The following is a 23725-nucleotide window of genomic DNA, read 5'->3' as shown; positions in this document are numbered from 1 at the left end:
AATGTAAGTACAAATAGTAGTAATAACTGTCTTACTTACTGACTTCATAGCACCAGAGTAAGAACATACCAAGTGTGCATGCAAGCACCCTCTGCTCCAAGGACAAATGCTAGTTGTTAATGATAATACTCGGTCCTAAGGGATGCATGGGGCTTCCCAGGTGGTGCTAGTGGTAAAGAAACCTAGTGCCAATACAGGAGAGGTAAGAGATGCGGGTTTGATCTCTGGTTCGGAAAGATCCCCTAGAGGAGAGCATGGCAACCTACTCCAGTATTCTTGCCTAGAGAATACCATGGACATAGAAGCCTGGTGGGCTACCATCCATAGCGTCACAAGAGTCGGACACAACTGAACCGATTTAGCGTGCATGCAGCAGTGGGTGCATGTTGGACTCTGAGAGGAAAATTCCTTGGTCAACTAGATATTAGAAGTGAGAAAGAAAGGAAGTCCAAACAATGCTCATATTTTGGACTTAAAAAAAAAACTTCAAGGGGTTTAGTGTTCTTTCTCCAAGACAGATGCCATCTTCCATGGGAAGTATAGACCCTCCAGAGCTAGTCATTTCTGGGAAGTCTTCAAAATATTCTCAGTTCACAAGTTACTGTAATTTCAGTCAGGGCTGAGAGTTAGGGAAATGGGTTCTAGATCTTACTCAGATGCTGGGGGCACTGGCGCTCTCTGGAACATGTCAGAGTGCTCTCTTGAGCAGGACAGGGATCCTGTTCTCACAACCTACGCCAGCACCTGCTGCATAGCAAGTGCTCAGAGATATTGGTTAAATGGGTGAATAAACCTCCACAGCTATGAACGGAGTAGTATCAGAATGGATGAGTGGTTTTCAGACATCTCCTTTAGCTGCAAAACTGTTTTTATTTTTAGTAAGATACCCAAATTGCAAACTATAATGCAGCTTAAGTCGAGATCTGGGGTTAAAGCAGGCACTATGGCATTATAGCATCCATGTGCTCAGACCCTGTTCACCAACTTTCTCTTGTCTGCTCACTATCACTCCCCAAAGTCTGGGGAAAATCCTCCAGATACAGTGTGGAAACCTCTGATTTGGATGCTGAAGTCCCCTTTCGACTCCAATTTCATGAGTCTAAATACTGACATCTATCTTCAACGGGTTAATAATTCTATATTGAGGAAAGTAACATTTCTGTTTTGCATCAAGTAGCTTAGTTAATAAAACACTGACTTTTAAGTCATTTTAAGTTGTTCATCCAAGGTCCTCATGCTCTCCCACAGCTCCTCCCCTCTCTCACAGCTGCCTGGCCCCTGCCAGTGGCCCGTGGACACCAGTGACACGGGTCCATTCAACCTCACCTATCCATCCCCTCCCTGGATGTGGCCATGTGGTCCAGAGAGCACTACCTCCCTGCAGAAGAGGCCACTCAACCCACACAGAGCTGTATTCGTGAGAAATGAAGTTTTACTATGTTAATCCAGGAAAGTTGCTTGGTTCATTTTTTTTTCTGGCAAATATACACTTTTAATTTAATAAGGATATTCAGGCTGAACCCTGGGTAGATCTCTAAAATTCAATTGTCTGTTTTCATAGATAACAAGTGGTCCACACAGTTTAGTGCTTTAGAGGCACACAAGTCAGAGGATGTTTGGGGAAAAACGGTCTAAATAGGAGGAGGGGACTTCCCCTAAATTATGCATCACAGTTGTCTCAAAACTTTCGTCATTGGATAAAAATCCTGTCATTGCATATCTTCCATACTGTTTGAGATACCAGGTCAATTGCCTTGTTTATGGAAAAGCTGGTGGGAAGAAATATTATACAGACTAAGATTTTATGAAGGCTCACCTTTCCAATTAAATGCAGGAAGAAATCAGAGATATCTTTCCCAAGTGAAGTCACCACCCTCTACAAATCTTATTCACTGCCTCACAGGAATTTTCAAACGTTCTATTTTGTTGTTGTTCAGTCACTCAGTTGCATCTACTCTTTGCAACACCATGGGCTGCAGCACGCCAGGCCTCCCTGTCCTTCGCCATCTCCCAAAGCTTGCTCAAACTCATGTCCATCGAGTTGGTGATGCCATTCAACCATCTCGTCCTCTATCGTCCCTTTCTCCTCCTGCCTTTAACCTATAGTCAGACTTATAATTTAATATTCTGGTGATATTGTCAAACCCCAAATAGATGTACAATTTGGAAGTCTCAAAAATTGATTTAAATATTCAATTTTGTTCATAAACCATAGGTTTACCTCATTAAATGACTTCATATATAGCATTTGGTTTCCTTAAATTTTCAGGCAGTTAAAAAATATTTAATTCACCAAATTTCTTAGTTTGATTTTCAGCTAAAACTATTAAGTGGATGCTGCCCAAAGCTGGCCAGATGCCCCATTCATCATGGGTACATGTAGGGAATGCTCTTAACTGGCAACCCTCCCTTTGAAAGAGCCAGCTCTCCTATGGCCAGGTCCCAGGGCCTCGGGGGCATGAGTCTGGTGATCATTCAATGCAAGAGTAATGTAACTACTGTCATTGCCTCCAAGGGGCTGACGGGGTCTTACTGGACCTGCACTACAATCCAGCTTCTCTCTCTTTATAACCTGCTGCTTTCCTTCCTATCCAGATGTCAATCCCAAAAGCACTGTCTAATACACTTCTTGCACAAGAATCCCCATCTCAGAGTCTGTTCCTAGGGAGTGTGACTGACAGCAAATCTAAATGGCTCTCTAACCACAAAGATGGGAAACAAGTCAAACTAAGGTGTTCAGAGATTTTCCCATCACATCATGTGTCCCAGGCTGTCCCTCACAGTAAAGATGTGAAGCGAATCATGTCACTCTCTATTCTGTGTCCCCAAATGCATTCAACTCAAATAAACAGGAGCATCCTGAGAGAGAGGAAAGAACATAAACTAAGAGAGGTATGTGGAAGAGGAGGACAATGTCTTTTGATAGCACAGTGCTCATTTATGGAGACTTCAAATAAGGCTTGCATAAGTGCACACACACACACACACACACACACACACACATATATTATTGTTGTGTTAGTCACTCGGTTGAACTGTAGCCCATGAGGCCTCCCTGTCCATCACCAACTCCTGGAGCTTACTCAATATCGTCTATTGAGTCGGTGATGCCATCCAACCATCTCATCCTCTGTCGTCCCCTTATCCTCCCACTTTCAATCCTTCCCAGTATCATGGTCATTTCAAAGGAGACAGTTCTTCACATCAGGTGGCCAAAGTATTGGAGTTTCAGCTTCAGCATCTGTCCTTCCAATAAATATTCAGGACTGATTTCCTTTAGGATGGACTAGTTGGATCTCCCTGTGGTTCAAGGGACTCTCAAGAGTCTTCTCCAAATCACAGTTCAAAAGCATCAATTCTTTGGCACTCAGCTTTCTTTACAGTCCAACTCTCACATCCATACATGACTACTGGAAAAATCATAGCTTTAACTAGATGGCCCTTTGTTGGCAAAGTAATTTCTCTGCTTTTTAATCTGCTGTTAGGTTGGTCATAACTTTTCTTCCAAGGAAGGGTGTCTTTTAATTTCATGACTGTAGTCACCATCTGCAGTGATTTTGGAGCCCCCCAAAATAAAAATCTCTCACTGTTTCCATTTTTTGCCCATGTATTTGCCATGAAGTGATGGGACTAGATGCCATGATCTTAGTTTTCTGAATGTTGATATTTAAACCCACTTTTTCACTCTCCTCTATCACTTTCATCAAGAGGCTCTTTAGTTCTTTTCATTCTGCCCTAAGTGTGGTATCATCTGCATATCTGAGGTTATTGATAGTTCTCCCAACAATCTTGATTCCAGCTTGTGCTTCATCCAGTCCAGCATTTCTCATGATGCAGTCTGCATATAAGTTAAATAAGCAGGGTGACAATATACAGCCTTGACATACTCCTTTCCGGATTTGGAACCAGTCTGTTCTGGAACCATGTCCAGTTCTAGCTTTTGCTTATTGACCTGCATACAGATTTCTCAGGATGCAGGTCAGGTGGTCTGGTATTCCCATCACTTACGAATTTTCCACAGTTTGTTGTGATCCACACAGTCAAAGGCTTTGGCATAGCAGAAGTAGAAGTACATAAATAAATAAAGCAGAAGTAGATGTTTTTTCTGGAACTCTCTGGCTTTTTCAATGATCCAACGGATGTTGGCAATTTGATCTCTGGTTCCTCTGCTTTTTCTAAATCCAGCTTGAACATCTGGAAATTCACAGTTCATGTACTGTTAAAGCCTGGCTTGGAGAATTTTGAGCATTACTTTACTAGCGTGTGAGATGAGTGCAATTGTGCAGTAGTTTGAGCATTCTTTGGCATTGCCTTTCTTAGGGATTGGAATGAAAACTGACCTTTTCCAGTCCTGTGGCCACTGCTGAGTTCTCCAAATTTGCTGGCATATTGAGTGCAGCACTTTCACAGCATCATCTTTTAGGATTTAAAATAGCGCAACTGGAATTCCATTCACCTCCACTAGCTTTGTAGTGATGCTTCCTAAGGCCCACTTGACTTCACATTCCAGGATGTTTGGTTCTAGGTGAGTGATCACACCACTGTGGTTATCTAGGTCATGACCTCTTTTGTATAGTTTTTCTGTATATTCTTGACACCTTTTCTTAATATCTTCTGCTTCTGTTGGGTCCATACCATTTCTGTCGTTTACTGTGCCCATCTTTACATGAAATATTCCCTTGGTATCTCTAGTTGTCTTGAAGAGATCTCTCATCTTTCCCATTCTATTATTTTCCTCTCTTTCTTTGCACTGATCACTGAGGAAGGCTTTCTTATCTCTCCTTGCTATTCTTTGGAACTCTGCATTCAAATGAGAATCTTTCCTTTTCTCCTTTGCCCTTCAGTTCTCTTCTTCTCACGGGTATTTGTCCATGTAATTCTCCAGACAAGAATACTGGAATGGGTACAGCCGTTTTCTTCTCCAGAAGATCTTCCTGACTCAAGGATGGAACCTGGTCTCCTGCATTGCAGGCAGATTGTCTGAGCCACCAGGGAAGCCCATACACACACACACACACACACACATACACACACACACACGTGTGTGTGTGTGTGTGTGTGTGTATGCTGAGTTTACCAAACAGCTTTTGGGGTTTTCTGTAAGACGTTACAGAAAAATCCAAACATCTTGGCTAGCCCAATATGCACTCATAACTGAATTGAAAATATCCTCTCAGAATGTGAAAACTAAAGATGCAGACTTGAGAATAGCTGGTATCTCTAGCTCAGAAAGAAGTAGAACTAGAAAGTCTTAATCATGGCTTTCTTTAGGCTCAAAGAAATAGAAACCTACTCTAATAAGATCAAATCTCACAGCCAAGAGTTCAGACAGCCTCACTGTTACTCTGCCCAGAGGTCAGGACCAAAGCCTCTTCACTTGGGAGCCAGAAGGCTTCTCTCAGCAGCCACGCCTTTTACCTGAAACTATCCCCACCACTGACTCCTCTTGCACATGGCCTGATGTGGCTTCCTCTGGATACTTGTGCAAATCTACTATCCTGCTTTCCACCTCAAATATTTCAGAATTTCTTCCGCACCCTCAAATCTCCAACTCCCATCATTCTCAGAAGATGACTCCAATCCTACTTCCCAGAAAACAGAAACCATCAGACATAAGGTCTCTCATCTTTCCAGTCATAAACTTACACCTTCCTTTATTCTAGCCATCTTGTTCACTATATTCTTTCCATCAACATTTTTATTTTTGGCATCTTGTTATTAATTGGAGGATCATTACTTTACAATATTGTGCTGGCCTGTGACATGCATCAACATGAATTGGCCACAGGCATACATGTACCTCCTCTCTCCTGAACCTGCCTCCTAGCTCCCTCCTTCCCCACCCATCCCTCTAAGTTGTCACAGAGCAGTGCTGGCTTCCTTGCCTCATACATCGAACTCCCACTTGCTACCTGTTTTACATATGCTAATGCATATGTTTCCATGCTATCCTCTCAAGTCATCCCATCCTCTCCTTCCCCCACTGTGTTGAAAAGTCTGTCCTTTATGTCTGTGTCTCCTTTCCTGCCCTGCACATAGGGTCATCAGTACCATCTTTCTAGATGCCGTATATATGCATTAATATACGATATTTGTCTTTCTCTTTCTGACTTACTTTACTCTGTATAGTAGGCTCTAGGTTCATCCACCTCATTAGGACTGACTCGAACGCTTTCCTTTCTATAGCTAAATAATATTCCATTGTGTATATGTACCACAACTTCCTTTTCCATTCATCTGCCAATGGACATATATTCTATTCAAACACCATTTAAAGGAGGCCCACATTGGGCCTGCCTCCCATAACCCCCTGGTATACCTTATGCCCCTCTTCCCAAACTTCCGGAAATATTTTTCCATGCTAATTAATGCATGTATCAGCTATGTGTGTGTATTTTATGAAGTCACGGTGGTATTTCTTATTACTGACTCTAATAGCTATTTATCAGTTCTCACTGTATTGTCTGTCTCAGCTAATTCCTTTTCTACTAATTCAGATATAATTTACGTACAGTGAAATGCATAGATCTTAAGTGTACAGTTTATTGGTCTTGAGAAGTGCATACACACATATAATATACACCCTATAAAAATATAGAACATTTCTATCCCTCCAGAAAATTGCCTCCTATCCCCTTCCTGTCAACCCCTCAGCCGTGCTATCAGAGCTGAATGCCAGGCTAGCTGCTAACACATGGATTAGGTGTGTGTGTCCTAGAGCTTCATGTAAATAGAATTTTATGGTCTGCATGATTTGTGTCTGGCTTTTTTCATTCTGAATGATACTTCTGAGATTCATATGTGTGTTCATGTACCAGTGGTTTACTCCTGTTCTTTGATGGATAGTATTTCACTGGATGAATATATCACAGGTTTTTAGTTCATCCTTTTGCTGATGTATATCTAGGCCATTTCCAGTTTAGAGCTATTATGAAGAAAGCTGATCTAAACATCCTTGTAAAAGAATTTTTGTGAAATGTTTTCATTTCTTTTCTATAACCTCTATGAATGACATAAATAATTGCTAGCTCATAATATAAAAGCATGTTTAACTTCTACAGCAATGGCCAAAGAGTTTCCTGAGGTGGTTGGCCCATACTATGCTTCCACAGACAGTAATTGAGAATCCTGGTCCCTCATGACCTTGCTCAGCACTGGATGCTGCCAGTCTCCTTCCTTTTAGGCATCCTAGTGAAAGTGCCGTATCAGCCTTGAAATTCTCTCTTCCCTTTTGCGTGGTGTAACAAGATGTCTCCGAAGTTTAATCCTTTGTTTCTCTACAATACCTTTGCAAGGTTACTGTTGCTTTTCTGCTTTGAAAGGTAAAGTTTCTTTAAGGCTAATTCCTAGGTTTTCTCCTGCTCTGGATCTAATCACTCATCTTCATCTGTAGCATCTCTGGCACCTGTGCAGAGAAGACTCACTGGGAGTTTGCATTTCTAACCATCTTTCTTCTAAGGTCCAAACCTCCAGTCTACAGAAGCAAAATGACCAAGACAAGATATAGGATCTCCCTTTCTGGTGGTACAAGTCAGAAGTTAACCCATTTTCAAGCTATTAAAAGGATAAAAAATGTGGCTTTGGAGTACCAAATCTCTCTCCATTCTAACATTTTGGCACGAAGCCCTTGCTTCTAACATCTCTCACCCAGAGTACTGCAATAGCCTCCCCAAGTCTTGACACACACCTGGGCTCCATCCAATCATTTCTAAATATTGGAGCTAGACAGATCTTCTTAAATACTAATAGGCTTATATCATATCGCTCCTCAAAGTCTTTTGGCTCTTCAGATGAAAATAAACCTCTATTACATGACCTGGAAGACCTCACACTGTCAGGCTTCTAATCTCCAAGACTCTCTCAGGCCATCTTTCTGCTCTTCCATGACACCGGTTTCCTTCCACTTTTTCAGATTCACCCCTCCCTCTCCCACCTGAGACCCTCTGATTCCCTCCCTCCGTTTTTGCCTCACTAACTCCTCCTCATCCTCAGATATTAGTTCAGTCTCACTGTCACTTCCGCTCCTGGCCAGCCTGATCTCAATCAGAATTCCTGGCTTATATTATCAAAGGATCATGTATTGTCCTGTGTTGCATTTATCAGAGATACTCTGACTTAAATGAAATACATCTCCCCCTGCAAAGGGCATGGACTCTGGCTAATTCTTTTAATACAATTCTTTTATACAATTCCTGGCATATCATAAGTGCTCAATCCATTTCTGTTCCAAGAAAAAATGAATGGGTATCACTCAGTCTCCTGACTCCCCGATTGTTTCTTATTTTCATTTTGAAAGAGAACCTTACTAATTCTTGGTTGGTCAATGAATCATCTGGACTTGGATCATATCTTTTATCTTTAGTCCAATCACTATGGCCAGGGTGGGCACATATGGAAACAGGAGTGCTCCTTCCAGAATGCTCATTGAGGCAAAATTCACAGGATAGGTTGTGCTTACAAAAATACTGTATTTTTGTAAGGGGAAAAAAAGAAGGAACAACTGTTTGTAGGTCATATATTAAGATAACCTTAAAGTGCATTCCAGTATACATTAGGTGCAAATACTGTTTTATTCCACTTACATGAGATACCTTGAATTGTCAAATTCATAGAGTCAGAAAGAACACTGGGAGGTGCCAGGCGCTGGGGTTCAAGGCAGGGGGGAGGGGGAATGGGGATTTACTGTTTAATAGGGACAGAGTTTCAGTTCAGGAAAGTGAAAATTTTGAGAGATGGATGATGGTGAGAGTTGTACACAATGTTAATATTCTTAGTGCCACTGAACTGTATAGGAAACATGGTTAAAATAGCATGTTTTATATTATACGACTTTTACCACCATAAAATAAAATATAAAAATAAATGAAATTATGTAATGCAAAAAAGTAAATGAGGAATGTCTAGATCATGCCAATTCTCTAAATGAGATAAAATTAAACTCCTTAAAAAAGACTTTATAGAAAGAATACGTTTTCAGGTGTGTGGGTGTGAGGTGTGTAAGTACAGATGGATTTATGAGTGGGAGTGTTCACAGATCTATATATAGGATGCCGCCCTCTTCCCTAACATACTGATTCTTTCTTTGGGTCACTGACCATAGTCTGCGTGTGTGTGTTCAGTTGCTCAGTTGTGTCTGACTCTTGGCAAGCCCACGGGTTGTAGCCCACCAGGCTTCTCTGCCCATGGAATTTTCCAGGCAAGAATAGTGGAGCAGGATGCCATCTCCTTCTCCAGGGGATCTTCCCGACCCAGGGATGGAACTTGTGTCCCTTGAGTCTCCCGCCTGGGCAGGCAGATTCTTCACCACTAGCGCCACTTGGGAAGCCCAACCAAAGTCTAACTGAAACCAAACCTCCAGATGAGAGAGAACCAAGGAAAGTTCTCACAGTGAACAAAGACCAACTGGTTTTTCCTACTGAAAAAACAAAACATGATTTTAATCTGTATATAATTCAAATGCATGGTAGGAAAAGCTCTTTGGAATAATGAATAAATTACTGCATACTGAAAACACTGTCTCTTTCAAGATGTATTAAAAATTAAAAATAAAGTGATCACAGTTCATAATTATTAATGCAACTTAAATATAATTGCAACAAATACCACTGAAAATGCAATCTTTAAATAAAGTATGTCTTGATCCCTATAAATGACCTACTTAATATGAGTAATATTAAATATAACCAAATTCAAAATCATCAAAATAATTAAGAGATTTCCTTGGAGTTTTCTATAACAGGATATAACCATATAGAGCAGACAAATCAAACTGAATTTGAGAAAAATAATCTTTTGTATTTGATGGTAGCTAAAATGAAACCACGGGGAGAGAGTGACAGTAGAAAAAACACTGGACCAGGAGAAAGAAAACCCCAAGTCTTATACCTAACTCTCTGCTGTTGCTGCTAAGTCACTTCAGTCGTGTCCGACTCTGTGCGACCCCACAGACGTCAGCCCACCAGGCTTCCCCGTTCCTGGGATTCTCCAGGCAAGAACACTGGAGTGGGTTGCCATTTCCTTCTCCAATGCATGAAAGTGAAAAGTAAAAGTGAAGTCGCTCAGTCGTGTCCGACTCTTAGTGACCCCATGGACTGCCGCCTACCAGGCTCCTCCATTCATGGGACTTTTCCAGGCAAGAGTACTGGAGTGGGGTGCCATCGCCTTCTCCGACCTAACTCTCTAGCTAATTACTAATTAAAGTTGAAACAACCTCTGGGCTTCAGTTTTCTCATCTTAAAACCAGAGCTGGAATAAATATTCCGTGGCTAGAATGTGTTATCTTGATTGCAACTCTCATCAGTTGATGGTCTGGAATACTCCATGCAGAAGGATTTTGGGACATCTGACATTTATCAGCAATACTGTTCTAGCTTCAGGAATTTGTCTGTGCATTCTGGATATTTGCCAGACCTAGACAAGGCAGCCTCTAAGCTCCCGTCCACATTCCAGCTCAGTCTGACTGCGTTGTGTCGAAGACGAGTGCGTCCGTGTCCTCAGCATGCAGGCCGTGCCGCTCAGCTCAAGCAGAACTTACTGAGGTCCCTCTGTTTACCGGCCGCAGGTCAGGCAGCGGGAATAGGAAAACAAGTAAGAGAGGATTCTTGTCTTCAAGGAGTTTAAGTTTGGAAGAGGATGGGTAAAGAAGACGTGGTTCATATATATAATGGAATACTACTCAGCCATTAAAAAGAATGAAATAAAGCCATTTACAGCAACGCACACGGACCTAAAAATTATCATTCTAAGTAAACCAGAAAGAGAAAGACAAATATCAAATGACAGCACTTATATGTGGAATCTAAAACTTAATCCAAATGAAATTATTTAAGAAACAGAAATAGACCCACAGACACAGAAAACGAAATTGTGACTACCAAAGAGCAAACGAGGGGAGAGATAAATTGGGAGACTGGGATTACCATATACACACTACTATTAATATATACACACTATTATTAATATAGACACAAAACTGGTCATCAACAATGACTACTGTGTAGCACAAGGGGCTGTATTCAATATTTTATAATAACCTATAAGGAAAAAGAACCTGAAAAACAACACATGTGTGTGTGTGTGACTGAATCACTTCGCTCTACATCTGAAATCAGCATATTATAAACCGACTATATTTCAAATTAAAAAAAAAAAAGGTTAGAAGATGAGTTAACCAGAAAGCATTTTTTAATTAAAAATATAACACTTCACAAAAGCACAAAGTTTACAGTCATAAGCATCTGATCTAATTCTAAGTATCAAATGAGAGAACCCATATTATGCTTTAAACGCTCACTGAAGTTACTAATGTTTGAATTCAAAGGAAATGTTTCCATTAAGCTTGTCTGTCTAGAGGATTACTTTTTAAAATGTAGTGTTTACATCCTCCGACTCTGGCATTCAAACACTGTCAGAATGCTGTCCTTCACAAAGCCATGAATGATAAATTAAGAGTACAACATATCATCTGAAAATCTTACTTCAATTTCACCTTGTAATATCTAACAACCAGTATGTTCTTCTCATAAATTCTGGCCAACATGGTTCTCTCAAGAGTCAAAACACACAGCTCTTTTTTTTTTTTTTTGCTTTCAGAATATGCTGATAGAATTCTCCTGGTTAGAATAAACTTCCCACTCCAGCCACCTACTCATACCCCATGAATCTATCCAGCAGCCTTAGATGACTCCTCCGCCCCACATCCTTCGGATGTGCTCATTCATTCATGCACACAGTTTAGAAATCCAGATACCTATCCCAAGGCAAGCTCTGTGTTTATGTGACAGACACAGACGAGAATGACCTTGTTCTCAGGGCCGATGCTGAGGTGACAGTGTACACAGTCAGACGATTGGATCTGAAGGCTTTGACAACACAGTGAGTTAGGGGTTGCAATGGTGATCTACCCACACGGACAAGACTTATACAAGTGTTTGTAGGGCTTATGCAGAAAATCAAGAAATGGATGAAGGGTAACACTCAGTTTGAAGCACCCATGGGGCATCCAGGTGGAGACAATTTAGCAAGTGGTCAGGTATGTGAATTCAGGATTTAGTAGATAATTTCAGTGTAGTTATACAGACTTGAGATCATTAACACGTAAGTGTGACTGAGTTCATGACCAGAAACCACACAGAAGAAGGCAAATCAAAAGGAAATGGAATTATAGAAGGAAGGGCAAGAGGGAGCTTCCAAAAGTCCTCCAGCTCTTATAACCACCACTCATTTTGCACAATTTGTCTTGCTACCTAATTAGCCTTTTCCAAAGTATATATGTCACGTTTTCTAAGGTGGGCACTACCTTACCATATCCGACTCCAATGGCCAGGACCATGTTTTTCTTTTTTAATTTTTTTTATATTATCTACTGAAGTACAGCTGATTTACAATGTTGTGTTAATTTCTACCGTACAGAAATGTGATTCAGTCATATATGCACATTATTTTTCATACTCGTTTCCATTATGGTTTATCACAGGGTGTTGAATGTCATTCCCTTTGTTCTATAGCAGGACCTTGTTTATCCATTTGGACTCTGACTTTTTAAAATTGCACCTGTGCCTCCAGGAATCTTCCACTTTGCTGTCTTTTTAGAAGGCAGGACTGGAAAGTCACCTGACTGATTATCTATCATACAGTGAATATTATAGCTCAGACCTTTGAAGCTCCAAATACCATGAAATTCCTTTCTAATACTTATGTCTGGAACAATATTCAGATGGTACAATCTTATTAAGACAGGTATCAAGATTTTACTTCAGGCTGCTATATATTAGGTCACTATTTTTGGCCTAGGGAACAGAGAATCTGTACATTGAAGTATTCAGCCTAATTATAAGAAGATTTTATGTTATTTTATTTCTCCAAATCACATTTTATGACAACTGTCATGATTATCATGAAGAATATCAAAAGAGACTCTCTTATAATTTTTACTCTTACAAAAAATTTAATATCTAAAGTATATTAGTCAGCTGATACCTATAGTCCTATATTTCAGATAACAGGATGTAAAATATATCATGTTTTTCTGCAGAAAAAAAAGGGGTTAGGAAAGAAGGCTTAAGCTTCAATATATTACAAGACAGATAGCTAAGGCAGATAAATCTGCTAAGCTGGGTGAAAAATAAAAAGAAAGCCATTGGGTTACTTTACTCTTGTTTTCATCTCTTTCTACTAAGATACTAACTAATCTTTCTGACCTGGATAGAACTTCTGAATGTGGATGCGTGTGAGTGTGAGTGTTAGTTGCTTAGTCATGTCCCTCTTTGCGTGACCCCAAAGTAATCCTGCCAGGCTCCTCTGCCCATGGAATTCTCAGGCAAGAATACTGGAGTGGGTTGCCATGCCCTCCTCCAGGGGATCTTCCCAACCCAATGGTCAAACCCAGGTATCCTGCATGGCAGGCAGATTCTTTACTGTCTGAACTACCTGGGATACCACTCCATATTTAAAAAGACCTGATACATTGATTTATGCATTCCTTAGATATTTCATAAACCATCTATTTTTTTCGAAAATATAAACCCCATAAACTGAAAATAGAACAAAGAGCTCCTCCTTGTGTGTTAAGAGCTATGTTTAAACAAGAAAAATGTGTCACATGACACTTGTGCACGCATCACTTACAACTTTAAAATAACTCAATATGCTTGAGATTAAGAACACTGCTCAAATATCGATCAAGAATGCTTTGGGTACAGGAACGTAAGTTGGAACTAATTCAATAGACTACATAAAGTTTAGCAAATACAGACAGAAAACCCCATCAATAACCACTATTACACTAGTCCTCAATTGTGAATATGCAGATCATGAATCAAAGTCTATGAAAAGAAGCTAAGCTGGTAAGACACCTACAAGACAGCATGGATACCTTAACTGGTTTACAGTTCATATCTCTTCTCTATCTGAATATAATGGCATCTCCCAGAGGATAACTGGGCTTCCCTTGTGGCTCAGCTGGTAAAGAATGTGCCTGCAATGAGGGAAACCTGGGTTCGATCCCTGGGTTGGGAAGATCCCCTGGAGAAGGGGAAGGCTACCCTCTCCAGTATTCTGGCCTGGAGAATTTCATGGACTGTATAGTCCATGGGGTCGCAAAGAGTCAGACACAACTGAGTGCTGCTGCACAAAAATAGAGGATAATTATCTGGCATAATGATTGGAAATACAGAAAATATGGTACTAAATAATATGGAAATCATCAGCAAAGTATTATACTTTATATTACATAAACATATATGTTCGGTTCATTATGGTTCTTTAATATCTAATTAAGCATTTGCTTTCAAATTTCATGAAATTACTTTCTATAAAATTATCTTGTTTTACTATATACAATACAGAGGAATTATCAGAACACTACTTCCTAAAATCTAGTTAAATATTTTCTCTAAACCATAGTCTGCTCCTTTGCAAGTCCCAGAGAAAAATCTTCATAGACAGAGTCCTACATATAGTTGCATTCCTAGTTACTGTTATTTGAAAAGTGTTTTGAACTTTTAAATTCACCTTTGTCATTAAATGTAGCATTTCACCGAGAATCCATAAAAGATAATACTTGATTCTCAGCAAATGCTTTTCTATTTACCAAACAATGATTTTCAAGATTCTACGTCTAGACCTTGCTGTGTTACTTATTGATAATTACTAACTTCTATATTTTATAACAGTTAACTACTTGACTTTCTGAAGTTCTAAATGAATAATTTGGTTCATGGAAAGCAAAATCTATAAAGAGGGAGATAATTTAAGTTATCATTCAGATTGAAATTCAAAATTGAGAGAAAGAGGTACTAGCTCTAATTATAGGATGAAACTGGCAACAACAGATACTATCCTGGGCAAACCAACATATATAACCACTTTCCTTTTTGATATTTTATTTTATAGTTAAATAAATGTTCATGTGTATGAAAAGTTATCACAAGTTAACAACAGATTACAGAATATCTAAAGCTAACTCTGCAGACCTAAATAGACATTTCTCCAAAGAAGACATATAAATGTTCAATAGGCACATGGAAAGATGCTCAGTATCACTAATTATCAGAGAAATGCAAATGAAGGCTACAAAGAGGTGATCTCCTAGCACTGGTCAGAATGGGCATCGTTAAAATGTCTAAAAATGATAAATGCTGGAGAAGATGTGGAGAAAATGGAACCCTCCTACACTGTTGGTGACAATGTAAATTGGTGTAGCCACTGTAGAGAGATGGAGATTTCTCAAAAAACTAAAAATAGAATTACCCTATGATCCAGCAACCCCACTCCTGGGCACATATCTAGTGCGTGTGTGCTCAGGTGTCCATTCGTGTCCAACTCGTTGTGACCCATGGACTGTAGCCTGCCAGGATTTTACGTCTGTGGGATTTTCCTGGCACGAGTACTGGAGTGGGTCATCATTTCCTTCTTCAGGGAATCTCCCCACCCAGGGATTGAATCTGCTTCTCCTGAACTGCAAGCTGCTTCTTTACCACTGAGCCACAGAGAAGCCCCACAAATACCCAGAGAAAACCATAATTTGAAAAGATGCATGCATCTGAATATTCACTGCAGCATTATTCACAATACCCAGAACACAGAAGCAACCTAAATGTCCATCAACAGAGGAACAGATAAAGAAGCTGTGGTACATATATACAGTGGAATATTACTTAGCCATAAAGAAGAATGAAATAATGCCATCTGCAGCAACATGGATGGGCCTAGAGTTTATTGGACTAAGTGAAGTAAATCAGGAAGAGGAAGAGAAATACCATATGGTATCACTCATACGTGGAATCTGAAATCCAACACAAATGAACATATCTACAAGACGCAAACACACTCACAGACACAGAGAACAGATTTGTGGTTGTCAGGGGTGGGAGGGGGGCGGGAGAGGGACGAATTGGGAGTTTGGGATTAGCATATGCAAACTTCTATATATAGGATTATATACAGCATGGATGGACAACAAGGTCCTACTGTACAGTGCAGGGAACTATACAATATCTTGTAATAAACCATAATGGAAAAGAATATAAAAAATAATATATATACAAATAACTTTGCTGTTACTGGTATATATATATATATAAATATAACACTTTGCTCTACAACAAAAACTAACACAACATTGTACTTCACTAAAACAAATTTTTAAAAGTTAATGTCAATTCTGCAATATATTCCCCTCTCATCATCCACAGAACACTTACTTAGATCATAATAAATGTACATAAGCCTGATGTAAAACATAAGAAAATAAATACAGAAAACCCAAGACATCCACCACAGAATCTTAAAAAGTTCTTCAACACATACCATATTTAAATCTATTCTGTACCCAACACTTAACTGACATGAAACAGGAACTTCTGCTTGGCAAGAATATGGCCCCATATTCTGCTAATTTACAGTGAATAATTAATTAAATCTGGTGAAACTAAAATCATCAGTCTATTTCTCCAATTTTTTCTAGCAAAAGATGATGGAATGACCCTAAGCTAATTTCTCTTCTCATTTTTGAATTAGGGTTGCCTTTTAGTCATTTCAAACTTTATCATTTTGCCCACATTGCTTTTCCTGCAAAGACATTCATGAGCAATTTAATGAGAAAGAAAGAAGAATGGAAGGAAGGTAAAAATAACCTCAGGTCAAACCCTGGACTCATTTTACCTTCGATGCCAAATTCACACCCTGGAGGCTACAGCCCTGGTCACGCCACCCAGCTAGCACAATACGATGGATGGATTCTTCCACAAGGTCCCATCTCAGCAGGACCTCTAGTAGCTGCAGCCATCACAGGAAAAGGTGCTCCTGGGACTCTTCTGTAGTTTTACAAAGTTAATAATGCCACCTTTCTCGGTACAGCAATTGGAAGTTTAAGGGTGCCTGTACCATCATGTTAAAGCCTCATAAGTTAGAAAGGCAGACATTAGTAATTCAACTTTACACAGGAAGAAATCAGGGCACAGATGAGTTAACTTATCGATGTTTACACCTATGGAATATGACAATGTTGAGTAGAATATAGTCCACTGCTCTGTCTCACTCTCTGATGCTCACCTTCCTTTCTGGCCATGGCAGTTTTTAAGTGGTAGGAACTAGTCAACATCCGGCTAAAGCAAAAGATTTTCTCTTTACTCTAACCAACAGCCCAGTGCCTGACCCAACCCTAACACCAGACAAAACGGTCTTATTGGTGAATTTATTATCACATGATATCTTGTTAGAAATAATCTACCTAACACATAAAATTTATCACAATAGTAGAGAGAAGAGAGAACCTCATAGTGGAAAAGTGCAAAGGGATTCGAGAACTCTGAGAAAATGAGTCAGATCAGAGAATCCAGATGCACATCAGGTGGGCCAGATCCAGAGCCTGGAGCATGCCTGGGGTCCTCTGAAAACGTTGGAATACGCCACTGTTCACATAACTTTTTGCTCCTTTTAGGTTTATTTTCTGGATCCAGGATCAAATGTCATAAGGCAAGGGTTTGGAAGGAACCAAGTCACTTCTGGGAATTTCACTAACAGAAACTAGTAATAATAGAATACTCACAGGACAGCCCTCTCAGGAGATGGGCGTGGGGCAGAGTAAAATATGTAATGTACACAGCCAAATGACCAAATGTTAAGTTCCTTCCCCAACAGAAGAGGGAAACTAACCTTGATACCCACAGCTTGATGCAGTTTTGAAAAGACTTTTAAGAACACTAAAGATTTGAAGTCCATGTACGTGGGTTCTGGGTTCTATTACTTTCATTGTCACATGCCTCAGGCCAACTTAATTCAACTCCCAGGACAAGTTCTAAAATACCCAGCTCCTATCATAGCTCAACATGTAGAAGGCTGCCTAAAAATATAAAACAGTCCATAAAGATAAATGGAATGCAATACAGTGGGCTTTACAATCCATGGTACAGTAATCTCAGCAGCATATTACAGATGTTGGAGGGCAATAATGTTATTGCAGGCATTGCTGTTTGATATCTTTGCAGGAAGCTGACTCCTGCAGCACAGGTTGAACTCAAACATTTCTTCTCATCTAACCAGTTGAGCAAGTAACACTCCCAAGACTCTGTGTTTCTATTTAAGTCAGCAGGGGCGCCTGCAGTCCACACTGGTTTCCACATTCTACTGCAGATTTAGGAATCTATTTACTTCATCAGTGGTGCTCCTCACTTCTGGTTAAGAGAGAATACTCAGAGGTAAAGGAGAGGCAAGACAGGTTGGCAGAAATGTGAACTAATGTTATCTTTCTTACCCTCTCTTCTATTTGGTAACGCCTCACTGTCATTTTTTGAGGCTTCTCTTTTCTGAATTTTCTCCAGGAGCATTTTGGGACCTAGTACTAGGTGTCTATATTTACTAAGATAGGTCTTTGTTGAACCAGAAAACTACAATAATTCAGGGACAACCTTTCCTAAATTTAACCCTATCCAATTAGGGGAGTGAAGGAGACTAGACTCTGGGTGAAAGGGTACATTTTATCCCCCAGACTTTTCTACTTAACACCGCACCTTGGGCCAGGCAGACACCTGCTCGTGCTTTAGAAGCATTCTCAAATTAGTATTTACTTTTCCCCTTATGCACTCCTGGATCAGCAACACGAGAGAGTATTCTGGGGTGTAACATACAAAAGTCTATGCAAATGTCCAGGAAAAAATGATATCTGCCTTCTGGGGGACTCTGTCCTCACTTCACTACAGAAGCCCTCTGCTACCATTCTTTCATTTCACAGTTGTCAGTTGAGACTGTTGGATGAACTTTGAGTCACAATATTATAACTGGTTGGAGGAGAAAAAGGAGGAAAAAAAAGCTGAAGGTACAAGGGTTCTTCCCTCTCTTTTGTCTCTCCTCTCACAAAGGAAGTAGGTGTTATGGAGGTTTGAAGAGTTAGTGGGTGCAAGGTTCCCTGTTAACAGAGATGGAGAAGTCCAAACTCAATATCCTTTATAAATCAATTCACACCATGAATTGCAGGATTTGTAAGAAAGACAGAACCTCCTAGAATCCCAACTGAATTTTCTTGCCCACATTTATACAATGTAAGTGGCAAAATTAAAACTTGAACCCCCAAATGCTTGGATCCAACTTTAATGGACTTTCCATCATGCTTTTTATAACCGTCAACTTGGAGATAATTCCCTTGCCCTCACTCCACTGGGAGACCCTATTAAGAGCATGGATGAATCTCCTGGTTCTCCTATAATCAGCAGCTCATCCTATGAATTAGCCTAACCTTCTGCCAAACTCCCTCTCTGACACTGAAGGATGAACCAATTTAAAGAAGAGGTGGATGAAATGCAGGTTTCTTCTTGGTAGAAGGGTAGGGTGGCATGTGGGAACTATGCTCGGACTTAGCATAAAAGGTCTGGACCTGGTTGGGCTATGTTTTGTGAGGTGGTTCAGGGTACCACAGGAACCCTCTAAGGGCAGGACGAGGATCTGTGGATGACATGACCCAACTTACCTTCTACACAAGCTCTTTGGGAGAATCCAAATACACACATATTGAACTTGAACACAGTTCAACTCTTTGGCATTTGCTTCAATAACCACTTAGGTTAATGGCCAATATGAGGTAAATGCTCAATAAATGTTAGTAGTTCTATTAAATATTCCGACACAATTCTCAATTCCCTGCCTCCAGCCATCACTTTCACTTTCTGCTTCTATATTTTTTTTTCTCATCTTGTTACTCTTGTAGCTCTTCTGTCTATGAAGCTTTTATAAAAAGAGAATAAGATTTTAGATCTAATGAGATCTTCTTTGATTTAGGTCCCAGGATAACACAGTTTTCAACCCATGTAATATATTGGCTCTTGGTGTCTGGTGACAGTTACCTCAAGGAGTATTCATTGAGGAAGTTAGGTTCCAAAAAACTTCTAAAACACATAGTCATACTCACACCAACACACCTCGAAACCCTAAGATTAAGAAAGACCTTCTATTCACAGGGAAATAAATCAAGCCATTAGAAATTATTTGCAGGAGTCAGCTATATCTAGTAATTACTATATGACAGTGGTGTCTAAAATTAGTGCACCTTGCCAACAAAACGAGTTATTTTTATGACAAAGTACTTATAAATTTCAAAGAATTTCTTTTCTGAAATCTTAAGGTGAAATTAGCTTCATTATTCTTTTCTATTTATAAAAATTTAAAGGCATTATCAAGACCAAATTCAAGCAGTAATATAAAGTCAAGGCTGATGAAACCTCATGAATATATTGTAATTGATATTGTATAGCATTTCTTTGGCATATTCACCCATCAGTTTCATCTCTTCCCTGCTGACATCTGACTTTACAAATTGTGAACACACAATAGGTACACACAGTAGGTAGGGAGCCCAAGGGAAGGACTCTACAGCAATGAATATAGTGAATTTTAAGTCTAAATGCTCTGTTACCAGGAGTTTAGCTTTGTAGGACCTGTTGTGAGAGCAACATCTTAGATATGTGCTATGATGACCACGCATTATCACAAAAAACCTGTCTCTGATTTAACAACTATTTCAAAACCTTGTGAAAAGCCTCCTGCTTTTTTACAATCTATCTTCATGCAAAGTTTGCAAAGGGCCACCACCCATGACTGTGTAGCATTAAGTTCCCACATAGGTGTGTTATCTGAATACCCCCTAAGGATCCTGTTTTTAAGACATAAAGTGCCCTCTAGAAAAAAAGTACAGCTCTGCTCCGCTAATGAGCAGATAACAGGGCAGACTTACATCGCAGCAAACTGGGATTCCAAAGCATGCCCAATCTGCCAGGGCAAAGAAGGCCAAGACATTAGGCTGATTGACAGAGAGAGTGCTCAGGCCCCGGGGTTACAGAGGCTGTGGTGTGAGAACATCACACCCTGTCACGTTTTGTGAATCTGCAATAAAGGAGCGCTGTGTGCGGGAGAGCAGTCGCGGGCACAGCAGAGGGAACGATGCTTTCCACGTGAGCAGTTGGACAGCATCTTTCATTTTTATTTGTCCATAGAAGCCGGTAGGACCTGATCACTACCAGGATGCACCCTCCCCACTAGAATCCCTCAGTCTCTGCCAGCCCTGAAACAGCCAATGAAGAGGCGTGACGCCCACCCGCGTGCCCTGCACCTCCCTTCCCGGTCGGACCCCGTCAGGCAGCCTCCCATGTTTTCCACCGGCGGCTGGAGGCCTCCGTCCACCTGCTGTGTGCGGCGGACACCAGAAGAAATGGGAGCCAAACGGTGCGTCCTGACCGGCAGAAGAGATGTCTGGAACAGGTGGCAGGGGCGGCGGCCGGGGAGGACAGACGGACTGACAACCAGACAGACAGACAGCAGGACCAGCAGACACCATCCATTACTTCCAGTCTCAGAAGAGGGGAAGCCTGCAGCGCCAGGGACGGTCCACCAGGGACAGGCAGCAGATTAACGAGGTTTTGCCTCCCTCAAGCCCGGAGGCTTAAAGTCTTTGTTTTTTTTTTTTTTTTTTGGATAAGATGGGACAGGGAATTTAGAAACCTGCTGCTCTTCATAGAACCAGGCCAACTCTGGCCTTCCGAGTTAATGGCTCCTCTCGGAGTCTACCATAAAAGGGCAGGGATGACTGGGTTTCTCCCTGTGTGCTGTGATCGGCCCCAACAGCTGTCCTCAACGCCCCCCTCCCCCATATGGGCTGCAGCCGTGTTGGTGGAGACCCAGCAGTTCGGGGACACAGCTCCCTCCAGCTCTCTCCTGCCAGCCTCTGCTGCACCCAGGCAGAAGGAGGAAACCCCCCCTCCTGTGGCAGCATCTTCTCTTTTGGAGGCCTTTCCAGGGGTGGGCGGGGGACAGGACCCAGCTGCCCTGAGCTCAGGTGGGTATCACCCTTTTGCCACCCCTCCTCCTCTCTTCACTAACTCCAGATGCAACAGGCTCCCTTTGAGCTCTTCAAACAAATCTTCTGCCCCTGGACACACCGTCTGGCCTTAACTTGGGGCTCCAAGGAGCTCATCTCCATCGGGGCTCTGAAGCCCCTCACTGCCAAGTTAAAAACTTTGCCCCATATTGGGAGACCCTTCTAGGGGAAGTCCCCTCTAACTCCACTTATCATCCGTGATGGGAAGCAGGTGCAGGAGGCCAGCACCCCAGGGCATGTTGGCCTGAGACTAAGGCAGGTGGCAGGACAGGGTCACCCATGCCTACATCGCCAGCCACCAGTCCGTCCCCTCCCCAAACCCAGATAAAAGGGGCATTAGCCAGAGGTCCGTTGCAGGGTTGGTTGAAGGGATTTAAAGGGCAGATGTGTGCAAAGATTCAGTCCTCTATTGTAAGGCTTGCACCAGGAAGGAGCAGGCCCTGGCGCTCCCTTGGAAACCAGTAAGGAGGAACCTGTATTTTATTCAGGCCAGAGTGCCCATCAGCTTCTCCCATTGTTAAAAACTTTGCATTGCCAGTGGCATTATATATGGGGAAGAAAATGTCTTCACACAGGTCATCTGTGTAGCAGACCCTGAATCAAAGGTTAAAGAGAAGCTAGGGAGGCAGGTTACCAAAGATGGCAACTGCCTAAAAAAAAGACCCAACCTCGGGCTGCGAGATGAATGAGTAGCAAAATGAACACTCAAAACAAGCATCTTTCTTGCATCAATGCTGGCACCCTTGGCTGGGGTAACCCCAACCTGCTCAACAACTCCAAGGCAAGAAGAGCTATTCTGGCAGCTCTTCCCCACCTCGCCTTCCTGCCTGTTCAGCCCCTGCCCCTCCTCTGCTCCGGCTCCGGGGCCCCTTCCTTCCACTCGGGCGGCATCTGCTCTTCTGAGCACCCACCCCCGGGTGGCCCCCGCGCACCCAGTCCTCTCCTGAACCTCGGTCCCCAGCCATCGTCTCCCCGGGTTTCTCGGCTCAGGGCTCAGCGCATCCTCTCCTGACACCTGTCCCGCACCCCCCACCCGCCTCCTTGTCCCGGCCTCTCGGGCCCGGGCCCCCAGGCAGGCGCCTCCGCCCGCACCCAGCACCCGGCCCGCCCCGCCCCCACCCCCAGCCGGGAGGACCGGGCGGCCGCGGGGAACGGCCCGCGGGAGGGAGGCTCGGCGGGCCCGGTCGGCTGGCTTACTTGAGCATGGCTTCTTCCTTCTCCTCTTCCTCCTTCTGCCGGTCCATCACCGCCAGGATGATGTTCCTCTCCTCCTCGGTCAGGTGGCTCAGGTCGGGCAGCTCGGGCATCGGGGGAGGCACGGTGGGCGGGCGGGGACCCCGGGGCCCCACGGCCGAGGACATCTTCGCGGCCTGGCCCGCCCCTCCTCGATGGCCTGGGTTCGGCGCGAGCGCACCTTCGGATCCACGCCCGGCGGCGGCCGCGTCCCTGCTCGGCTCACCGCGGCGCCCTCCCGGCGGCGGGACTGGGCAGCGCGCGAGCCGGGGCTGTCATGGTCCTCCGCCTGCACCCAGCCCCGGAGGCGGCCGCCTTTGTTTTGGTGGCCCTGGCGAGGCGCGGGCGCCCGGCCGCCTCCCGCAGCCCAGCCTTCCCGGGCGGGGGCGGGAGCGCACGGGGCCGAGGATGCTCGGGGCTCGGCGAGGATGCTCCGGCTCGGCCGCCTCCGTGCGTCCGCGGTGCGGGAGGAGAGTTTGGGTGGCACTTAGGCGGAGTCTCCGCGGCTCGGCTCTGGTGATGCTGCTGAGCTCGCAGACACCGCCGCCAGCCGCTCGGCCCCGAGCCGCTCCGCCCACGGCGCCCACCCGCCCACTCCCGGGCCCGGGCCCGCGCGCCCCCTACCCCCGC

At 42.7% G+C, this 23725-nt stretch overlaps 1 protein-coding gene across 1 annotated transcript in view; it reads right to left on the bottom strand.

The window, feature by feature from the left end:
• RIMS1 (regulating synaptic membrane exocytosis 1) overlaps positions 1-23223 on the bottom strand; it is a 580103-nt gene extending 556880 nt beyond the window's left edge. Inside the window, exon 1 of the mRNA XM_061131514.1 lies at positions 23060-23223. Coding sequence (XP_060987497.1) covers positions 23060-23223 — 164 coding nt within the window. The remainder of the gene's footprint in view (positions 1-23059) is intronic.
• Positions 23224-23725: the final 502 nt, after the last annotated feature.

This window comes from Dama dama, chromosome 28 (genome assembly GCF_033118175.1).
Source record: "Dama dama isolate Ldn47 chromosome 28, ASM3311817v1, whole genome shotgun sequence".
NCBI lineage: Eukaryota > Metazoa > Chordata > Mammalia > Artiodactyla > Cervidae > Dama > Dama dama.
This window is presented reverse-complemented; position numbering and strand designations above follow the sequence as displayed.